The 20,406-nt window shown below is 38.4% G+C and overlaps 1 protein-coding gene across 3 annotated transcripts; it reads right to left on the reverse strand.

Moving 5' to 3' along the window:
* Positions 1 to 11,842: 11,842 nt before the first annotated feature.
* Positions 11,843 to 20,134, reverse strand: LOC149820648 (DEAD-box ATP-dependent RNA helicase 24-like). 3 transcript variants are annotated; one of them, XM_089982214.1, is made up of 5 exons: positions 19,206 to 20,026; positions 16,363 to 17,591; positions 12,674 to 12,713; positions 12,165 to 12,561; positions 11,843 to 12,015 (listed from the first exon to the last, which is right to left on the reverse strand). In XM_089982214.1, the coding sequence occupies exons 1-5, from the start codon at positions 19,786 to 19,788 to the stop codon at positions 11,964 to 11,966; spliced, it is 2,301 nt and encodes a 766-aa protein (XP_089838340.1). In that variant the 5' UTR covers positions 19,789 to 20,026; the 3' UTR covers positions 11,843 to 11,963. The 3 variants fall into 3 exon arrangements, 2 of the variants coding, with proteins under 2 accessions (XP_089838340.1, XP_089838342.1); XR_016426422.1 differs by lacking the exon at positions 12,674 to 12,713 and having other exon boundaries at positions 11,853 to 12,015; positions 19,206 to 20,134; XM_089982216.1 differs by lacking the exons at positions 11,843 to 12,015; positions 12,674 to 12,713 and having other exon boundaries at positions 12,053 to 12,561; positions 19,206 to 20,029.
* Positions 20,135 to 20,406: the final 272 nt, after the last annotated feature.

Here is a 20,406-nt window from a genome sequence, read left to right on the forward strand (position 1 = left end):
GTCTCACCTTTGTGTGATCTACCAAACAAAGATGTGTTAATTGTAGAAGAAAAGCCTTCATGAAAATTATATTTTGATGGGGCAGCATAAAACAACAAAGTTGGAGTTGGCGTAGTATTTATTATGCCCGAAAACACTATGATACCCCATGCATATACAATTTCTACCGCTTGTTCTAATAATGAGTCCAAGTATATTGCTCTAACTTTAGGATTATCAATTGCAGGTACCATGAAAATAAAGAAACTTGAAGTTTATGGCGATTCACAGTTATTAATCAATCAATTGAAAGGCATATATGAGGTTTGAAAACCCACTCTTGTGCCTCATTACTTAAAAGTAAAAGGTTTTTTGAATAATTTTGATGAAGCCAACATTACTTATATACCGAGAAGTTTTAATTTCCAGGTAGATGCACTTGCAAAGTTAGCAGCATCATTTGACTTCAGTAAGGAAATACAAGAAAAAGTTTCAGTGGCATTGTATCACATACTAAAAAAAGTTCAAGAAATACAAATTTCAGAACCAAGTCAGCAACATCTTCCTAATGCATCTGTGAACATCATCACTTATGTGGATGACACAGGCCTGAGTGATGTTGCTAGAAAATAGCTTATTTGAAAATTGCATTACAAAGCGATATACGTGCAAGGAAGATATGTTGGCATCATCCTATGTGGGGCAAAAGAGTATTTACATGCCTTCACTCTCAAGAGTGCAATAGATTTGCCTACAGCAAGCTATGAGGCATTAATAGTAGGATTAAAATGGTTGCAAAAAAATGAATTTGGTGTCTCATTATCCATGGAGATTATCACGTCAAAAAGGCACACATTGATGTTTTAAATTGCCTCAATTTACCATATATCATAAGATACTCAAACAACTAGCAGATTCATTTGATATCCTAACTTTTGGTATAAATGATCCAGTTTCACTTGATCATGCTCTATAATTAACTCGATATGTCAAAAAGGTATCAATTTCAGAAGAAGGTGAATTCCAAATAAACATAGAAACTCAATCCGTCCTATCCAGGATGTATAATCATATGCCAATACCATTTAGGCCTCATTTCATGCCAGAACATATTCAGCATGAAGGCAATATAATGGGGCAAGCGAGACCTTTTCAAAGAGCTGACATAATTAGCCGAGTAGAATATAGAGCGGCTTATCAATCATGGCCAAGTGAAATAGCCTCTCAAAGCATACGAGATAATGTATAATATATATATTTTTTGAAGTTCAAAGTTCTCAAAGTAGTTGTTCCTCAATCCCTGACGAGGATCAGGTAGCCACATTTATTATGGTAATAGTACAATTCATTGAAGAAGATTGGCAACAACCTATTTATGACTACCTACAAAAGAGGCAATTACCTCAAGAGCGATAAAAACATATATGATTCAGAAGGATGATCCCCCAGTTTGTGGTGTTAAATGACACTCTCTATCGAAGAACTTATGATAGAATTCTTTTGAGATGTCTCACAAGAAGAAAAGCTATTATAGCGTTGTATGAAGTACATCAAGGATCTTATGGTGCTCACCAACCCGGTCCAAAATTTGGTAATCAATTACGAAGAATCGGTTACTATTGGCCCACCATGATGTCAGATGCAATTAAGTTTGCATGGAGTTGTAAGGTTTGCCAAATTCATAGTGACCTTATACACCAACCACATAACTACTTACATGCCACAACCTCATCTTGGCCCTTTGCATTTTGGGGGCTAGATGTTATTGGTCCTATTACTCTCAAATCATCAACAAATCATCAATATATTTTGGCAGATACTGATTATTTTTCTAAATGGGATGAAGTTATACCTGTCAAAACAATAACTGGTGCAATAGTAGCAAATTTTCTGTAGACCAACATCATTTATCGATTTGGAATCCCATAGGCAATAATTTCTGATAATGGGACTTCATTTAAAAATCAAGTGGTAGACAAACTTTGCATAAAGTTCAAAATCAAGCAAAATTTCTTATCGCCTTATCATCCCCCAACAAATGGATTGGTTGAGGCATTTAACAAAACTTTGTGCAAGTTTTTGAAAAAGATAGTCGGTGATAACAAAAGAAATTGGCATGAAAAGTTGGGTGAAGCTCTTTGGGAGTATCGAACGACATACCGAACAACCACCAATTGTACCCCATATTCCCTTGTCTATGGTTCTGAAGCAATATTACCCTTGAAAGTCTAGTTCAAATCTTTAAGGGTAGCACTTAGCAACTCGTTGACTCAAGAAGAAAGAGCTCGAATTTGTTATGCTGAACTCGATTCTTTAGATGAAAGAAGGTTGCAAACTCATCAATTTTTACAAGTTTATCAAGCAAGAATGACTAATACCTATGATCAGAATATAAAGTATAGGTCATTCAAAAAGAGAGATTTAATATTGATGATGTGATGCCCTATTATTCCATATCAATGTTCTCGTAGTAAATTCGAGCCCAAATGGGAGTGACCGTATGTGGTCCAGAAGGTGTTTACAAATAGGGCTTATAAGGTGACATCTTTAGATGGAGAATGTGTTGTTACTTTCATAAATGGCCACTTTCTAAAAAATACTTTACATGAAAGAACCCGCTCCTAGCCGTAAGAGTCTAAACGGCATGGAGAACACTCCTAGCCGCAAAAGCCTAAACTGCACGGAGAACGCTCCTAGCCGCAAGAGCCTAAACTGCATGAAAACCACTCTTACTACATGAGTATAAATTGTACAGATAAATACTCCGAAAAAAGCCTCACACGAGTATAAACTGCCTAGGGGCATCAAATAGTTTTGATATATCTTTCAAATGTAGTGACTCCATGCACGTGTATAAACTACTAATAAAAATATGCCTAATAAATTGCCTTACAGTTTAAGTTAAACATTTTTTTCTCCTTGCCGCATGAGGTTTAACTACATGGTAATTATTAAGTCATTCTCATATATGGCCTAATAATAAATATGGTTTGTTGATGAGCATGAAAAATGACAAGGAGTTGTTAAAGAAGCGTCAAAGGTTTAAAATGGAGAATGCCATTGAAGACAACAATACAAAATTAAAAAACTCCAAAATTTTTGCAAATATCAATTCTCATAAAAATGTTAATTTGCTTTTTGGAAAGCTTCTCTCCTTGGTGGATAATACAAATTTAGTAGATGCTAATATTAAAGTTAAAGTTTTGACTTGTTGAAATTGGATTCACCTGTTTGATATTGTTCATGGACCCGACTAACGTATGCAACACTTATAAGCTATGAGCCCATATACATACCCACACATGTTCAGGTTCGAATCCAGCTTGAGCCCTTTTAAGGATCAAGTCCAAATTCATGATTTGTTAATACTAAATTCAAAGAAAAGAAATGGATATAAACCTCATATCCTTTCAAGAAGTGAGTAAAGATTCAGTCTAGGCCCTTTCGGGTCCAAAAAAAGTAAAGAGATCTAAACCTCATGCCTTTTTGAGAAGTGAGTAAAGATCCAGTGTAGGCCCTTTCAGGTCTTAAAAAAGTAAAGGGATCTAAACCTCACGCCCTTTCGAGAAGTGAGTGAAGATCTAATTTATGCCCTTTCGGGTCCTAGAAAAGTGAAGAGATCTAAACCTCACATCATTTTGAGAAGTGAGTAAAGATCCAGTCTAAGCCCTTTCGGGTCCTAAAAAAGTAAAGGGATCTAAACTTCATGCCCTTTTGAAAAGTGAGTGAAGATCCAGTCTATGCCCTTTCGGGTCCTAAAAAACTAAAATGATCTAAACCTCATGCTCTTTCGAGAAGTGAATAAAGATCCAGTCTAGGCCCATTCGGGTCCTAAAATAGAAAATGGTCTAAACCTGACGCTCTTTCGATAAGTGAGTGAAGATTCAGTTTATGCCCTTTAGGGTCCTTAAAAAGAAAAGGATTTAAACCTCACATCCTTTCAAGAAGTGAGTAATGATTCAGTTTAGGCCCTTTTGGGTCTTAAATAAGTAAAGAAATCTAAACCTCATGCCCTTTCGAAAAGTGAGTGAAGATCCAGTTTATGCCCCTTTGGGTCTTATAAAAGTAAAGAGATCTAAACCTCACGGCCTTTCGAGAAGTGAGTAAAGATTCAATCTAGGCCCTTTAGGGTCCTGAAAAAGTAAAGGAATTTAAAACTCATGCTCTTTTTGAGAAGTGAGTAAAGATCCAGTCTAGGCCCTTTCAGGTCCAAGAAAAGAAATGAATCAAAACCTCACGCTCTATCAAGAAGTGAGTGAAGATCCAACTCAGGCCCTTTTGGGTTCAATACAACAACAACTACGCCTTCATCCCAAAACAATTGGGGTCAGCGATATGAACCAAAAAAGAAATTCATTTTGGGTCTTCCACATGAATCCTTTTCCTCCAATCATTTCTATCCAACGCCATGTCCTCGGTGAGGTTCAAAGCATTCATATCCTTTCCTATCATCTCCATCCAAGTCTTCCTAGGCCTACCCCGACCTCTTTTAACTAATATATTTTCCCATTTCTCCAACCTTCTAACTGGAGCATCATTAGGCCTTCGCCGAATATGTCCAAACCACCGTAAACGATTCTCTCGCATCTTATTTTCAATGGGTGCAACACCTACCTTCTTACGTATCTCTTCGTTCCGAATCTTATCTTTTATTGTATTTCCACACATCCATCTAAGCATCCGCATCTCAGCTACACTCATTTTTTGAATATGATGTCTCTTGGCAGCCCAACATTCCGTACCATAAAGTAAAGCGGGTCTAATAGTCGTCCTATAAAACTTTCCCTTCAACCGCAATGACATTCTACGATCGCACAACACTCCAGTAGCACTTTTCCATTTCATCCACCCAACCTTTATCCTATGATTTACATCTCCATCAATTTCTCCATACTTTTGAATGATGGATCCCAAATATTTGAAATAATCATTCACCGGTATATCTTGCTCACCAAGCTTCACTACACTCCCATCACTACTTCGTTGCTTACTAAACCGACATTCCATATATTCAGTCTTACTCTTACTCAACTTAAAACCTCTAGCTTCCAATGTCTGTCTCCATAATTCTAACTTAGCATTAACCCCAGCTCTAGACTCATCAATCAAAACAATATCATCAGCAAACAACATACACCACGGTACATTTTCTTGAATTGATCTCGTAAGCTCATCCATCACTATCGCAAATAGGAAAGGGCTTAAAGCAGATCCTTGATGTAACCCAACCGTTATCGGAAAATTGGTTGTCACCCCTCCACAAGTGCGGACATTGGTTACTACTCCTTCATACATATCTTTAATTATACTAATGTACTTGAGAGAAACACCTTTCTTCATCATTGTCCACCAGAGAACGTCCCTAGGTACTCTATCGTATGCCTTCTCTAAATCAATAAAAACCATATGCAAATCTTTGTTCCTTTCTCTATATCTTTCAATAAGTTGTCTAAGAAGATGTATAGCTTCCATAGTTGATCTTCCAGGCATAAAACCAAATTGATTCTCCGATATCATGACAACCTTCCTCAACCTAGACTCAATCACCCTCTCCCAAAGTTTCATAGTATGACTCATGAGTTTTATACCACGATAGTTTGTGCAATCTTGTATATCACCCTTATTCTTATATAAAGGCACCAAAGTACTCTTCCTCCACTCATTAGGCATCTTATTTGTTCGCCAAATCAAGTTAAAAAGATTTGTCAACCATTCTAAACCTTTCTCTCCCAAGCATTTCCAAGCCTCGATAGGTATACCATCTGGGCCAACTGCCCTTCTTGATTTCATTTTCTTCAAAGCCTCTGCAATTTCTATCTTTTGAATCTTGCGCATGAAGTCACGATTTATCTCATGAAAAGGAATGGAGAAGTCTCCAAGATCTTGAGCATGACTATCATTAAATAGCTTATCAAAATAATCTTTCCATCTCTCCTTAATCTCCTCATCTTTGACTAAAACCCTTTTGGGTTCAATAAGTAAAATAAATCCAAAACTCATGCCCTTTCAAGAAATGAGTAAATATCCAACTCAGGCCCTTTCGGGTCCAATAAGAAAAGAAATTGATCTAAACCTCATGCCTTTTTGAGAAGTGAGTTAAGATCTAAATCAAGCTCTTTTGGGTCCAATAAGAAAAGAAATGGATCTAAACCTTACGCCTTTTCAAGAAGAGAGTAAAGATCCAGTTCAGGCCCTTTCAGGTCCTAGAAAAAAAAAAGATAAAAAAACTCACGCTCTTTCGAGAAGTGAGTTAAGATCTGACTCAAGCCCTTTTGAGTCCAATAAAAGAATTTGATCTAAACCTTATGCCCTTTCAAGAAATGAGTTAAGATTTAACTCAAGCTCTTTCGGATACAATAAGAAAAGAAATGGATCTAAACCTCACGCCCTTTCGAGAAGTGAGTTAAATCTAACTCAAGCCTTTTTGGACCCAATAAAAAAGAAACGGATCTAAATCGACCTCAAGCCCTTTTGAAAAGTGAGTTAAGATCCAACTCAAACCCTTTTGGGTCCAAAAAGAAAATGAATCCAAAACTCACGCCCTTTCGAGAAGTGAGTAAAGATCCAGTCTAGGCCCTTTCGGGTCTTAAAAAAGTAAAGGGATCTAAAACTCATACTCTTTAGAGAAGTGAGTAAAGATCCAGTCTAAGCCTTTTCGGGTCCAAAAAAAGAAATGGATCAAAACCTTGCGCCATGTTGAGAAGTGAGTTAAGATCCAACTCAAGGCCTTTTGGGTCCAATAAAAAAAGAAACAGATATAAACCTCATGTCCTTTCAGAAAGTTAGTGAAGATCCAATTCAGGCTCTTTCGGGTCCAATAAGTAAAACAGATTCAAAACTCACGCCCTTTCGAGAAGTGAGTAAAGATCCAACTCAGACCCTTTCGGGTCCAATAAGAAAAGAAATTGATCTAAACCTCATGCCCTTTTGAGAATTGAGTTAAGATCAAACTCACGTCCTTTCGAGAAGTGAGTAAAGATCCAGTCTAGGCCCTTTAAAAAAGAAAAAGATCAAAACCTCATGCTCTTTCGAGAAGTAAGTAAAGATTCAAACTAGAAAGGTCCATAACCAAGTGATTCAAACCATAAAAATAAATATATGATTGTAAATCTTTAATATCGGGCACCATTTCTAGATTTAATAGCCTGATATTAGCTTATGAAATATTGAAATAAAATTTACCTAATGAATGTGGTGTGATTGTGGTCTAATGGAAGTTGTTGAAAAATAATGATACTCATATGTGATGAAGCTGAAACAACAAAAAGATTACACATCAATTGTGTTTCACAAAATATGAAAGTCTCAAGATACAGAGCTATTAGCATCCCTTTTTAGGATAACATTGAAAACAAGTAGGATATAAAAAATAATTCTATCCTACTTTGAGAAAAAAAAGAGTTAAATCCCACAAGATTTAAACATTGGGACAAAAAGATTACACGTCAATTGTGTTTCACAAAATATGAAATAGTCTCAAGATACAGAGCTATTAGCATCCCTTAGGATAACATTGAAAAAAAGTAGGATATAAAAAATGATTCTATCCTATTTTGAGCAAAAAAAAAAAAGAGTTAAATCCCACCAGATTTAAACATTGGGTTTGTCTGCAGGTTCCCATGTTAGGCAAAATTCAGGGGTGCAGGTGGATTCTCAGCAGCAACTTCAACATTATGCTATATTTCTATATGCAACTGACACACATTATGTTATATTTCTATATTCAACTGACACACACATTATGTTATATTTTATATTCAACTGACACACAGGAGTTGTGAAACGTTGAATCAGACCGCTTTCGACGATCTGATCCCAGGGTTTGGTTCTAGCGATCCACCCCCAAAGAAAAATAGGGAAGCTAAGAGGACTAGCTATTTCCAGCAATCAACTTTTGATAAGCCACCACCTAATGCATCGGTGATCCTTTTGTTATTCGGGAATCTGATTCAACCACAGCATCTCGATCCTCAGGGATGTTCACTGATCCTCTTAAACATCTCAATGCCTTCACAACAAGCACAAAGGACTCTCCTTCTATCGATGGTAAACTATTTCATGAGAATGATGCTTTCGATGGATTTCCTAGTGTGCCTTTATTTTCATCTAAAAATGATACACCATTTAGAATGTAACAACAAGGTGGTGCTGCATAAAGTACATCTGGCAAAGTTAATGATGACAAATTTTTGAAAAAAAAAAAACTTTGAGAACCATATATACATGAGGACCATTGCAATTACAGAGATTCTCATCAAACACTGCCTGACATCCCTCCTAGTTCATCTGATTCTCATCAAATGTCGAGTAAAAGTGGAGAGCATTCTTCAGGTGCAAATGTGAGTTCATTTGCCCCAAATGAACAAGTGGGTTTATCTCCCAGAGCTGATGATACAATCAAAACTAATGGTGACATATGCCTTACAGTTGACAAAAATCCTCTATTCACACAACCTAATAGTGCTCAACCACCTTCGAGGCCTCCACCACCACTAACTACCAAAAGAAGAACAACATTAAGATGGAATGTTTCTAGAAAAAAGAATTGGAAACCAATTCAGTTGCAACATCAGCAACAACCATTAAGAAAGTTGTGGAGAGAGCTGAAGCAAAGATAAAACAAGCCAAAAAAAAAAACAGAGAGAGAGATGCCAGGCTGCTAAAAGTAGAGACTTTGGTAATGAGAAAGAGATGAGAAAGTGGCTCAAGAGATAAAAGACGTACCTGTTATCATGCAAGCTTTCACAAAAGAAGTGAAATAAATCCTACTAAATTTGGATGACAGCCCTGGTTCGTGAAGTGAAATTAAACCCTACCATTTCTTGTCAAGGGTTGCCTTCTATAGGTAGTTTTGTAAATGGCAAAGATAAGAGTTATCAAAGTGAAGGTGATAATGTTAATCAATAAGAAATCCTAAATAATAGGGATTCCAACAAGTAAAAAAAAAAGTAGGCCTTCCAAATGAGGTTATCACCATCCAACGTTTTTTTTTACACCGTCGTTGGTTACCAAAAAGACATGGGATAAAAAAAAGGTTTTAAATCCTAACTTCTAACTTGTTAACCTAAGTTACCAAAGTCATTGATAAAAAGTACTAATAAAAAAAATACAAAACGTTGGGCATTAGAAGAGGCACTAAAAAATAGGAAAACACAACTAAAAGAAAAAAACTGTGTGAATCCTATAAAACATTGGAGGCTCCTTAGAAAAAAAAGGAGTCTTAAAAAAAATTCCATACAGTTAAAAAAAAATGTATGGATCTAGATTCAACTCATTGTGTGAATCTTTAAAATATTTATAAATCATATCCAAGCTATTAAACCCAAACAAAATCTGGGTTCAAATCTAAATGGATCTTGTGTCAACTCCATGATCCAAATGCTAAATTGCTTTCAAATATAAAGAAATCGAGGGGCAAACTGTTTGCACAAAAAATATATAAATAAAATATAAAATATAATAATAATAAATAAACAAACAAATAATTTAAATTCATGTGCAAATGTGTCAAAATTATCAAATATATACTCATTTACACATGATAAGATAAATATGCAGGTTATGATAAACCTCTCTTACTGGTTACGATAAAAGAGGATAGCCTGTGCTGGTTACGGTAATCACTTTTATCGATTACTGTGAAAGAAGGTAACCTGTGCTGGTTACGGTAACCACCTTTGCAGGTTACAGTAAAAGAAGGTAACATGTGCTGGTTACGGTAAATAGAAGATAACTTGTGTTAGGCCCATAAAGTAGGAAGGCAAGGAGCATACATTAACTCTCAAGCATTTAACATGTCACAGCTGGTGCCTGTAAAGTAGGAAGACAAGGAGCATGAGGGTAGTTACAAGTACATAAGGCATCCATCCAACAAAAAACAATATCCATGATGGAATTGGAATGCTAAACTTAAGAAAAAAAAACTATAAAAAAGAAAAGTTAAGTTTAAGGGCAGAAAAAAAAAGGAGACAGAGAAAAAGAAAAAGCAAATTCAAAGAAGCCGAAGAAGACACGTGGATCTAATCGACATCACAAGCCCTCATCTTCTTCTCCCTTTATCTCTCTTTTTTCTTTTTCTTCTCAATGGTAATTTAAACTTTGAGAATTATAAGCTATTGTAAAGGTAAAGAGATGCCGAAATAAAGTTTCAAGTTTTCATATTTCAACTTGAGTGTTAAAAAAAAATAGCACTCCAGATATACGTCGACTCTGTATTGATGAAGAGATATATCATCATCATTCTCATTCTTTATGATGAGAATGGGTTGCAAATTTCATTTCTTATATTACCCATATCATAAGATATCATTGCCGAAAAAACTTGTCGTCGATGATTTTTCATGGATCTTCGCCCTGAAAAAATGTCCATAGTTTTTCACTAGTTGGAGATCACAAAAAAACTTAGTTTTTGTGAAACCCTAGTTTTTACTTTTATACTATCCTCATGAGTTTCAAAGTTTTGCATATACTTGCTTGCAATTTCACAATTATTGGACTTATGCTAATTTTATGATTTTCTCAAGTGATCGCATAAAACTTATCACAAATTTCGCAATATTTTTAAAAAAATCGCAACCTCAAATGTGATTTTGTTGACAAGTTTCATGGGTGTATTATTTTAGCATCTTGAAGTGCAAAAATAAAAAAATGCACCTGTTAGAGGTAAAAGCATCAAGAAAAAATTGAAGATCTATGATATTGTACATTCAATGGGTTTGGTAAATTGTAAAGTATTTTTTAACACACACTATTTTATCATTGGTCATTTTTCGCAATATCTGCAAGGATAAGTGGTATTAAATATATACTGTGAATAACCATAAAATTTGTAAGCATAGGTGGACATTGGGTTGAGTAACTGACATTAGATGGACCAGGATTGGGTGGGCACTAGGGATGCAAATGGGTCATATCCAAGTTTGTGATTTTTGGCTATTCCAACCTAATCCTGACCAATTAGTAAACAGCCAGGTTTTGGACAGAGACAAAGTAGCATGTTGATGGTGTCCAACCCAATAACCATCTTGTTCCAAAGGGGCCAATGGACCGGACTGATAAACTCCAAGCCGACCCCAAACCCAATAAGGGTAGCCTCAAGTTTTCAGTGGGTCAAGGACTGGGTTTGACCTGGAGTCGGGCCAGTCAAGGTAGGCCCAATGTCCACCCCTACCTGACCCCAGGCCTACCACCAACGGAAGCTCCATGCTGTTGGTAGGAGCTGTCAGTGCACGTCTCCTTGTGGTGGGACATTGCAGGTTCAAAACCCCGAGTGGTTATATGAATAATAACTGGTGGAAGGCCTGCCTAACCCCAGCTTGCCTTTCGGAAGTAAATATGTATAGATTATCATGCAAATCCACAGCTATCAATGGCAGCAAAAAGGTCCTTGTAGGGATCCCACCAACTCGGATCCGGAAAATCTAAACACATGAGGATTCAGATAAAAAACAGCCAAAAATTGCAAAACCTCCATCCTAGATCCAACCCATTTGCGTCCCTACCCCCATGTACATTGTCGGAAAGCCACAAAGCTATTGAACACAAATCATGGAAGAATCGCTTACTGATTTGAGAGAGGATCGATAAACAGAAGTGTTACATTAGCGAGTCTTGGAGATGAGATGAGAGGGGTGATGGGAGTGGAGATGAAAATGAGAGATGAGGCTGAAGTTGTCAAAATCCTTGTGAAGATGTACTTGAAAATGGCTCATCTCCTCTCTCAACAGCAGCCTCATCTCCCAAAACGGGGTTCCCAAACACAGTGAGGGTAGGGTGGTATTAATTACACCATTGTTGAATACTATCTCCACTCCCATCGCGGCTCCCAAACAGAGTCTAATTTCAACTTGGAAAACACGAACAATACAAAGTGGAACTTACAAGACTTGTCGACACATTTCTTTCAAAAAAAAGACTTGTCGACACAAGATCCCTTGATCGATGTCAACCAGAGTTAAAACCATTTCATACACGAAAAAAAACTTTCAGTGATCCCACCCCGATGGACGCCGTCTTTCCCGAGGTCTCTCCCTCAAACTGCAATCAATGAAACAGCAAAATTGGTACAGAATACTTGCAGAAAAACTCGAATATTGATTCAAATTTTCATCGTATATATGAGAGGTAAATATGCAGTATATGATACAATAAAACATCATGATAAACAGATGTTACAGAAGACTGACCCTTCAGATGCCTTATGACTCCCATTTTCCTTGGATCTGTCATCCGTGCTCTTGCTTGTGTTGGAAGTAGAATTCCAAGAGCTGCTTGCCTGTGGAATATGTGCTTCTCCACCGATTGAACCACCAGAAACAAAGCCAGGCAGTGCTGGTCTCTTGCTTGCAAAAGCATTTGAAGAACCGGTACTGCCGCCTTGGGAATTTGTTGATGCGGCAACAAAGTTGCTCCTGAACTGTGCCATCATTCCCGTCCTCAATGAATTGACAGCAGAGGATCGGCTGGGTGCCGGCTGAGATGGCATGTTTGATGAAACAGGGTTGTAGCCAATACCAAGCCCATAGTCCACGCCTCGTACACCTCGCCCACCACCACCCTTCCCTCTTCCTCCCCTTTTCCCACCTGCATGCAGTAGGGCTTTTTTATCAGAGATTAATACAAGCCATGAGAAAACAACCATAAGAAAATCAGTACTCTTTATAACTTGGAAATTCCTATAGATAAATGCACGTACCAGATCCCCTTGCATCACGTTTGGCCTTGAACCTCCCATCCTAGGGGTTTCCAACAGATTGTAATTAAGAATTTTGACAATATTTATGATGTAAAAATAGACATTGGAGCTACACTTCTCCAAGATAAAATCTGAAACTGCTTACGCAACATGCTTCTTTTACCATACTAAAAAATGCTGAAGGGAGTACAAAAATTAGGAAACAGAAAACAGCAAATACAAACACAAAAACTAGAAGACAGAAATCTTATTAAGGCTAAAAGTATTTGAGAAACTATATAGAATGATAAATGAAAATTTAAGCCTTAAAAGAGTTAATCAGTAAGGACAGCTCGGAGGTGCAAACTCTAGGTACCACCAGAGGATTTTCAGCAACGGCGCTCAATGCTAAGGACAATAATGTCCTTAGCTAGAAATAAAAGGACAAAAAATAATAAAAAGAAAAAGGACTAAAGTGTCCCTAATGGGCACAGCCAATTACATAATGTGAAATGATAAAAATACCCCTAATGGTATTACCCACTGTTGTGAATAGCATTGAGGTGAGGCAAGGCGTAAGGCGTAAGATTCATAAAAAATATGAAACAATTGACCAAATAAAAAACAAAAATAAAGATGCATCATTTATGTACTATTAATGAATAACTGGATATTAAATAGAGAATCTACACTAAATTATAAAATGAATGAGAACGAGGAGGAGGAGAAGAACAAAAGAAGAAGAAGATCGACAGAGGAAGGGGGAGGAGGAGAAGAACAAAAGAAGAAGATAAGCAGAGGAAGGAGGAAAGGAACGGAAGATCGGCAAAAGGAGGAGGAGAAGAAGAGACCAAAAAGGAAAAGATCAGCAGAGGAAGGAGGAGGAGGAGGAAGAGAAAAACAATAAGAGACAAAGAAGGTGAGAGAGAGGTACGTACCTGACGATCTCCTTCTTCCTCTGTCGATCTTCTTATTCCTCTGCCGAGCGAAGAGGGGGGGGGGGGGGGGGGGGAGTGCCCTATGGGGCCTCCTTTTTCTTTTAAAAAGAGGAAAAGAATGAGGCGTGTGCCTCAAGGCTCATGATGTGCACGCCTAAAGGTGCCTTGTACACTAGTAGCACGCCTAGCCTTAGACACGTCTTTTGCACCTAGAGGCATGTTTTTAACAACAATGGTATTACATATTGCAACTCTATAAAATATATATGCATACAAATTATATAGGTATATACCTATATATATACACTTTAACACTTTCCCCTCAAGAAAAACACCTCGCAATCTCCATGGAGTGATTTTCTTTTACAAAACTCATCCTCTTTGAGTTTCTTCAAAGACAAGTTCAGAAAGGTCTTGTTATGCAACAGGGTCTGAAAGTCTTCGTTCTCGTGTACCTAATTCAACAAAACCAGCAAATGCCATGGATTGGATTTGACATAGACCAACACTAACAGATGTAACAATACTGTCTAATAAAGGTTAGGTTTTTCTTTTTTTACTAACGCCAAACCATAATAGAAAAACTTGCAGTTGTTTTTAAGTGCATGGACGTTTTCATGCTTCTTTTTTGGCCCATGGCATATCATTTTCGTTAGGGTTTAAGAATCCATTTGCTTGAATTTCAAAGTGAGGCCAATCCTCTAAATCAAGAAGAAGAATTCAAAGAAAAATGCCAAAGAAGGGTGGACCTGTTGGGAATAAAAAAAAATGTGGATTGAAGAAGACCAACCTCTGCCTATGACCAGTATACATGAGAGAGAGAGAGAGAAAAACTTCATTGATACATGTTGTGGGTCTGGAGCTATGTCACATGGGTGCGGGAACGGAGGGTACGACATAGCAAGTTCAAAAAATGTGGGTACAGGGACACGGCTATATATATATGTGTGTGTGTGTGGGGGGGGGGGGGGGTATTTGTTTCATTTAAAAATGTTGCAAAGGTGATGTTTGTGTCTTTTCTTTTTTACAAGGAGTAAAATGGGTTTTTTTTAAACAAGAGGGTGATTGAAATTTTGTATTTTTATTTTTAAGGGAAGGGGGTACTTTGTAACCTCTCTCTCAATCTCGATGTGAAGAAGAAGAACGAGGAGTCGTTGCTCTCTCTCTCTCTCTCACTCGATCTTGATGTGAAGAAGAAGAATGAGAAGCCGCTGATGTTGCTCTCTCTCTCTCTCTCACTCGATCTCGATGTGAAGAAGAAGAACGAGAAACCGCTGATGTTGCTCTCTTGCTCTCTCTGCGATAAAGAAGAACAAGGCGGAGGAGGACCCCATACCCACTCTCTCTCTCTCTCTCTCTATATATATATATATATATATATATATGTATACAGAGGAGAACGAGCAAGAGAAGAAGAAGACGAAGAAGCAAAGAGGAGGTAGCTCTCTCTCTCCCCTCCTGGCTGGTTAGGGTGGAGTCTTTCTTCTTCCCTCATTCTTCTTCTTCTCCTGCTGGTTAGGGTGGAGACGGGAAAAAAAAGAAAAAGAGAGAGAGAGAGAGAGAGTTGGGGTTCGAGTTGGGTCTCAATTGGACTTGACCCAACCTAGGCCCAACACGAACCCGTGCCTGCACCCAGTACCGGCACCCATGTCAGGCAGTGTCGACACGGGTACGTGGGCCTTTTGTCATGTCTCTGCGGCATAGGTCTGGAGATAAGCTTTGTTGGTTGCAATAGAAATGGAGGGAGGCAGCACAACTATTTGGTAAAAGGCTTACGTAGGTGGGAAAGAAAAAGAGGAAGGAGAGTTTTAAGGGAAAAATAGTAAATTTACCATCTTAACTCAACTTAGGTTCATGATAACCAAGGTTAAATAGACGAAAAATTGTTTTTGATTAACAGTGAACAAATTTAGGTGAGATTTTAAAAAATATCAAAACCTTAGTTGTGTTTTTTAAAATTTCCCTATATATATATAGAGAGAGAGAGAGTATGAACCCTTTAAATTCTTTTCTTTTATTTTCTCAATGTGGTGGTGCACACAGTGGCCCATTCCTTTTAAACAGAATTTCTTTTTTTACCATACAAAAAAATTTAAAAGGCCCTAAACGAAAATTACATCACATTTTTAATCTGCAAAATGTTTCAATTTTCTTATACAATATCGTCATTTAAATCATATCAGCTAACTAGATTTCAGTAGATTGGTTGGAACATCAGCCAAGAACAACAGCCAGACCTTGGAGCAGAACAAAAGGGGGTTAGAAAGGCCTAAGGGCGTTTACCTTCATGGTATATAGCATGCCTGCTTGAGAAAAGGCTTCCTATATTTATCTCATAAACATGCAAGACCTAATTCTGCCTCTTTTCTTAGTGTCCACATGTTCCAAAACAGTTCTGAGGTGCAACTTATCATGTGAACGCCTAAAACTCAAATGTATTACGAACTGGATTTTTCTCACCTTGTTTGAACAGATAATGTGGTTAAAAATATGTGCTTCTTTGGTCTACAGAAGACTTTATCAACATTTAATATTCATAGATTAAGTAAATAGCAATCTTTTTCCCAGACCACATTCTACATACAGAGAACATGTTTAGTGAATAGTAGAAGTTAATTTTAGTTGTATCTGCAAAACCATATTCATCTCATGCACAGATGCATATACATTTTCAGCAGCAAATAAGTGCATAGGAAATGAAATGAAATAAAAAAATTCAAATCCACTATATCTTCCTCAAATCACATTTTAATAACATAATGAAATATTTACCTTCATAGCAAGATCCATCAGTTCCGCAGGTACTTGCTGACCAGCAGCAACCAGACTGTTAACCAACTCGCCAGCAAAGCGTGCTTCTTTCTGTGTAATAAGGGTATAGGCAGTTCCTTCTTTATCGCCAGCACGACCTGTTCTACCAATTCGATGAACATGCATATCCATATCTCTTGCAATATCAAAGTTCACAATAGACTTTATCGACTTGATGTCTAGACCACGAGCAGCAACATCAGTAGCAACAAGAACATGGTAAGTCCCTGATTTGAATTTCTGTAAAACCTCCATTCGAGAGGCTTGGTCTTTATCACCATGGAGAGCAGCAACCTTAAATCCCTTCTGGAGTAGTTGTGCTTCAACCTCATCCACTTTGGTCTTCGTGGAAGCAAATACTAAAACATCACCATCATCAACAAGCTCAGGTAGCTTCTCAAGAAGCCAAGGCATTTTATCAGCATCAGAAGGCATTACATGAGCAACCTGTGTAATGTCTTCATTGGCCATTCCGACTTCTCCCACTGTGACTCTTATTGGATCAGTAAGTATTTCCCTAGCTAGACGCTCAACCTTTCGTGGCATGGTTGCTGAAAAAAGTAGAGTTTGACGATCTGGCCTAATCTGACCAACTATGGACCGTATTTGCGGCTCAAAACCAAGATCAAACATTCGGTCAGCTTCATCAAGGACAAGATAAGTCGCTCTAAACATTGATAGTGCCTTCATCTTTAACATGTCAATCAGCCTTCCTGGTGTAGCAACAACTATCTCACACCCAGCTTTGAGTTCTTTGAATTGATCAAGCTTAGACATTCCACCATAGACTCCACAGACACGTAGACCATAGCACTTGGAAAATTTCTTTGCCTCTACATAGATTTGCTGTGCCAATTCTCTTGTAGGTGCACATATCACACCAATTGGACCTTCCTCTTTGTTGAGTTCAGGCTGGTCCATTATATGAACAATCATTGGTAAAACAAATGCTGCAGTTTTCCCAGAACCTGTTTTCGCAATACCAATTATATCCCTTCCAGACAGTACAACTGGTAGAGCCTGGCACTGTATAGGTGTTGGCTTCTCGTAGCCTTGTTTTGTGATGGCATTCAGCAATGGAGGAGAAAATCCACAGTCCTCAAATAGTTTTATCGACCTGGATACATCAAAACCAGATACTCGAACAGCTAAACTTTGTCTATATGCAGCCACTTCCTGCTCGTTCATTCCTGAGAAGTAACATTAACAGAGAGTATGTCAAAATATGACACAGAAGCTCAACACTTCCATATAAAAAATATAAAATGGCACTTAAGCACTTAATGTTATAAACATAAAACCAAAGAAATTTGGTGAAAAAAAAAATTTCACAAGCATTGGATGCCTAGAAATTCATTTTTTCCTTTTTCTGTATCTATGCATCATCCACTTAGACATGACGTGGGCCTTACTGGAGCATAAAATTCTGTCTTTCAGATCTGCAGCTACTTACAAAGAGCAAGTAACCTGAAGGAAGAGTTGAACAAAGCAAACAGGAGGCATGATTGAAGCACCGTGAATGAGCAATGTATGGGAATGTGATAGCGATGGACACTTCCATACCCAGGAATATTCCAGCAAGTCAATAACAAAGCCACAAATCACTAGGAGGAAACCCAAGTATTCTGAGCAAAATATAGAAACTAATGCACAATGTCAACCATGAAAAGGATAAATGTAAATAAGCAAATTCCTCTCCCATGTGTATCACCACATCCCAATGTGCCAGGTGATTCTTGTCTAGCCACTCTCCAAACACTACAATCCATTACATTTACATCGACATAAGAGGAATCGAACCCATGAACACCAAAAATTTGCAACAGCAAAAGATCAAAAGCACTCCGTATATAAGAAAATTTTGCACGTCTGAGCAAATTACATAAAAAATCAAAAGATGATATAAGCCTGCAAGACACTATAGAACTGATCATGTAATTTATGCTAAAGGAGCAATCTGTTGAATAGTTCAGAATTCATAAGATCTTGACCTTCGATGGCTAACAATGAAGGAAAAGGAACATCAAGAAAATGAAACATAATTCACTAACAGTCCATAAAATATATGGCTACAAATCCCCAAAATCCTAAGAAGGTATGTGACAAGAACCCATAGTTTCATCTAAACTAAGGCATTACATGTGCGTCCATAGAATTCTTGTTCATAAGGGAATCTCTTGATGTGCATGCTTATCCAGAGAAGTTGAATATTTGGAATATTCAGTTCTTTCCCAAGCAAGCCTCCATTCATCCAGATAAGTAAGAGAACCCAGGGAGACCATGAATTAGCCAAAAATGAAGTTGATTATTATCACAAAAAATATATATTTGATAGCTGGGTTGTGCTAATTCCATACCAATCAGCATGGAGAAGCATGTGCCCCTCACTCCAGCAATGGCGCCGAACATTAAACATGGAGTCCCTATATCATTGTGGTTAGTGGAGAACAGCCACCGAACCGGTATGTAGTTTCCTTCCTTATGAGAGAGGGGCCCTGTGCTGGGGAGCTGGGCTTCTTGAAAAGAGGATAATAAGCGTGGTTCCAAAGGGCGAAGGACTGTAAAGCCCTCAAAAGAAGGGAAGGAAAAAGGGAGTATATATTTACTCTAAAGTGTCTTGTTCTCCATAAATAGCAACAAATTATGCTTCTCTCCCAGCTCGAATAGCATGAATCGAAACCATAACGAAAAAAACCATAATTGTCTGAAGGCTTTAATGAACGAAAAGCCCCAACTCGAATTTATCACCAGCAAGACAAAAACTATTACAAGCAAAACCACTCGAATTTTCAACACAAACTCACCAGAGATGGATTCCTTCTCTTCGTAGAAATCCTTATTGAATGGCTCATACTCGATGGAGCTGTGATCCAACGCAAGAATGGGTTCGATCTTCTTCTTATCAACGAAGACAACGTTATCATCCGAATCGTACTCCACCTGTCCGGCGTCCACCGCCTTCGCGGCGGCGTAAACCTCTTCGTCCGAATCATACCCAGCGTGCAGAGCCTCCGCAGCAAGAGTCAGCCCCACGTCCTTCTTGGCCCTGAGGAAGCTCTCCATGGGATCGTCTTCCTCGTCGTCCACGAACTTTTGCGCCTTTGGCTTCTGCGACGACTGGGATGGGACGGCCTTCATCTCCTCCTGGATCCCTTCCATGAATGCATCGAGGGGGTCGATCTCGCCATCATCACCACCACCAGCATTCTCATCATCCCTCTCGGAGTAGTCGATGTTGTCGAGGTCGTGGTCCTCATAGTTGTCGTGCCTGCCGGGGCGCGACGACGGTGGGACGTAGAGGCACTGAGGGGCTTGGGCGCGCTCGAAGTTGTAGGTCGCCTGCCTGTTGATCCCGAACCCCTCGAACCCGAACTTCCGTTTTGACATCTTCCTCCTCTGACCGCAACCAATCCGCCGCCTTATCGATGCCCTATGCCTTAAAAACCTTGGTTTTTACAAACCCAACTTCTTCCTAAAACCCCTGAATTCAAGGAACGCCCTGATTCCTAAACCCTAGAACGAATATTGGGTGTCAGAATTGGAAGCTATACGAGGGGAAGAGCGAAAGAGATCATATTGCAGGATGACGATAAGAGCATCGAAATCGGGTGATTCTGAAGTGAAACCCTGCAGCGATTTCTGGGTTCGATTGGAAGCGGGAGAGTTTGAAGATGAGGTACAGAGGGAAGGAGGTGGAATGGCAGAAGAGTTTTTGGTGGGCGAAGGAGTTCTCATGAGTTATGACTTATGAGAGCCACGGGGATCACATGGGTTGGGTTTGATCCGATCCGGGTCCGAACCGAATCCGTTGGATTCCGGTTCCAATAGATGAAACGGGTCCAAATAGGTATTCTGTAACGCCCAGATTTTCAGACTCTTTATAAATGGTAATTATTTAATAAGTTAGGAGCTGATGATTTGGCGCTTCTGATGGATTTGAGGGGTTGTTTGGATATTGGTTGAGCTATAATCGTGTGGATTGTTCCTTGTTTTTTTTGGCTCCTA

This window comes from Nuphar pumila, chromosome 12, assembly GCF_984573655.1.
Source record: "Nuphar pumila chromosome 12, dmNupPumi1.hap1.1, whole genome shotgun sequence".
In the NCBI taxonomy this organism is placed as follows: Eukaryota; Viridiplantae; Streptophyta; class Magnoliopsida; order Nymphaeales; family Nymphaeaceae; genus Nuphar; species Nuphar pumila.

Bases quoted from the DNA above. Each gene is read 5' to 3' on its own strand.
- LOC149820648 (XM_089982214.1), bottom strand. From the start codon at position 19,788: ATGTCAAAACGGAAGTTCGGGTTCGAGGGGTTCGGGATCAACAGGCAG. The intron at 12,562-12,673 runs GTACGTGCATTT...TACTGCATGCAG, and splicing joins ACGTGATGCAAGGGGATCTG to GTGGGAAAAGGGGAGGAAGA. The intron at 12,016-12,164 runs GTCAGTCTTCTG...CATTGATTGCAG, and splicing joins AGTCATAAGGCATCTGAAGG to TTTGAGGGAGAGACCTCGGG.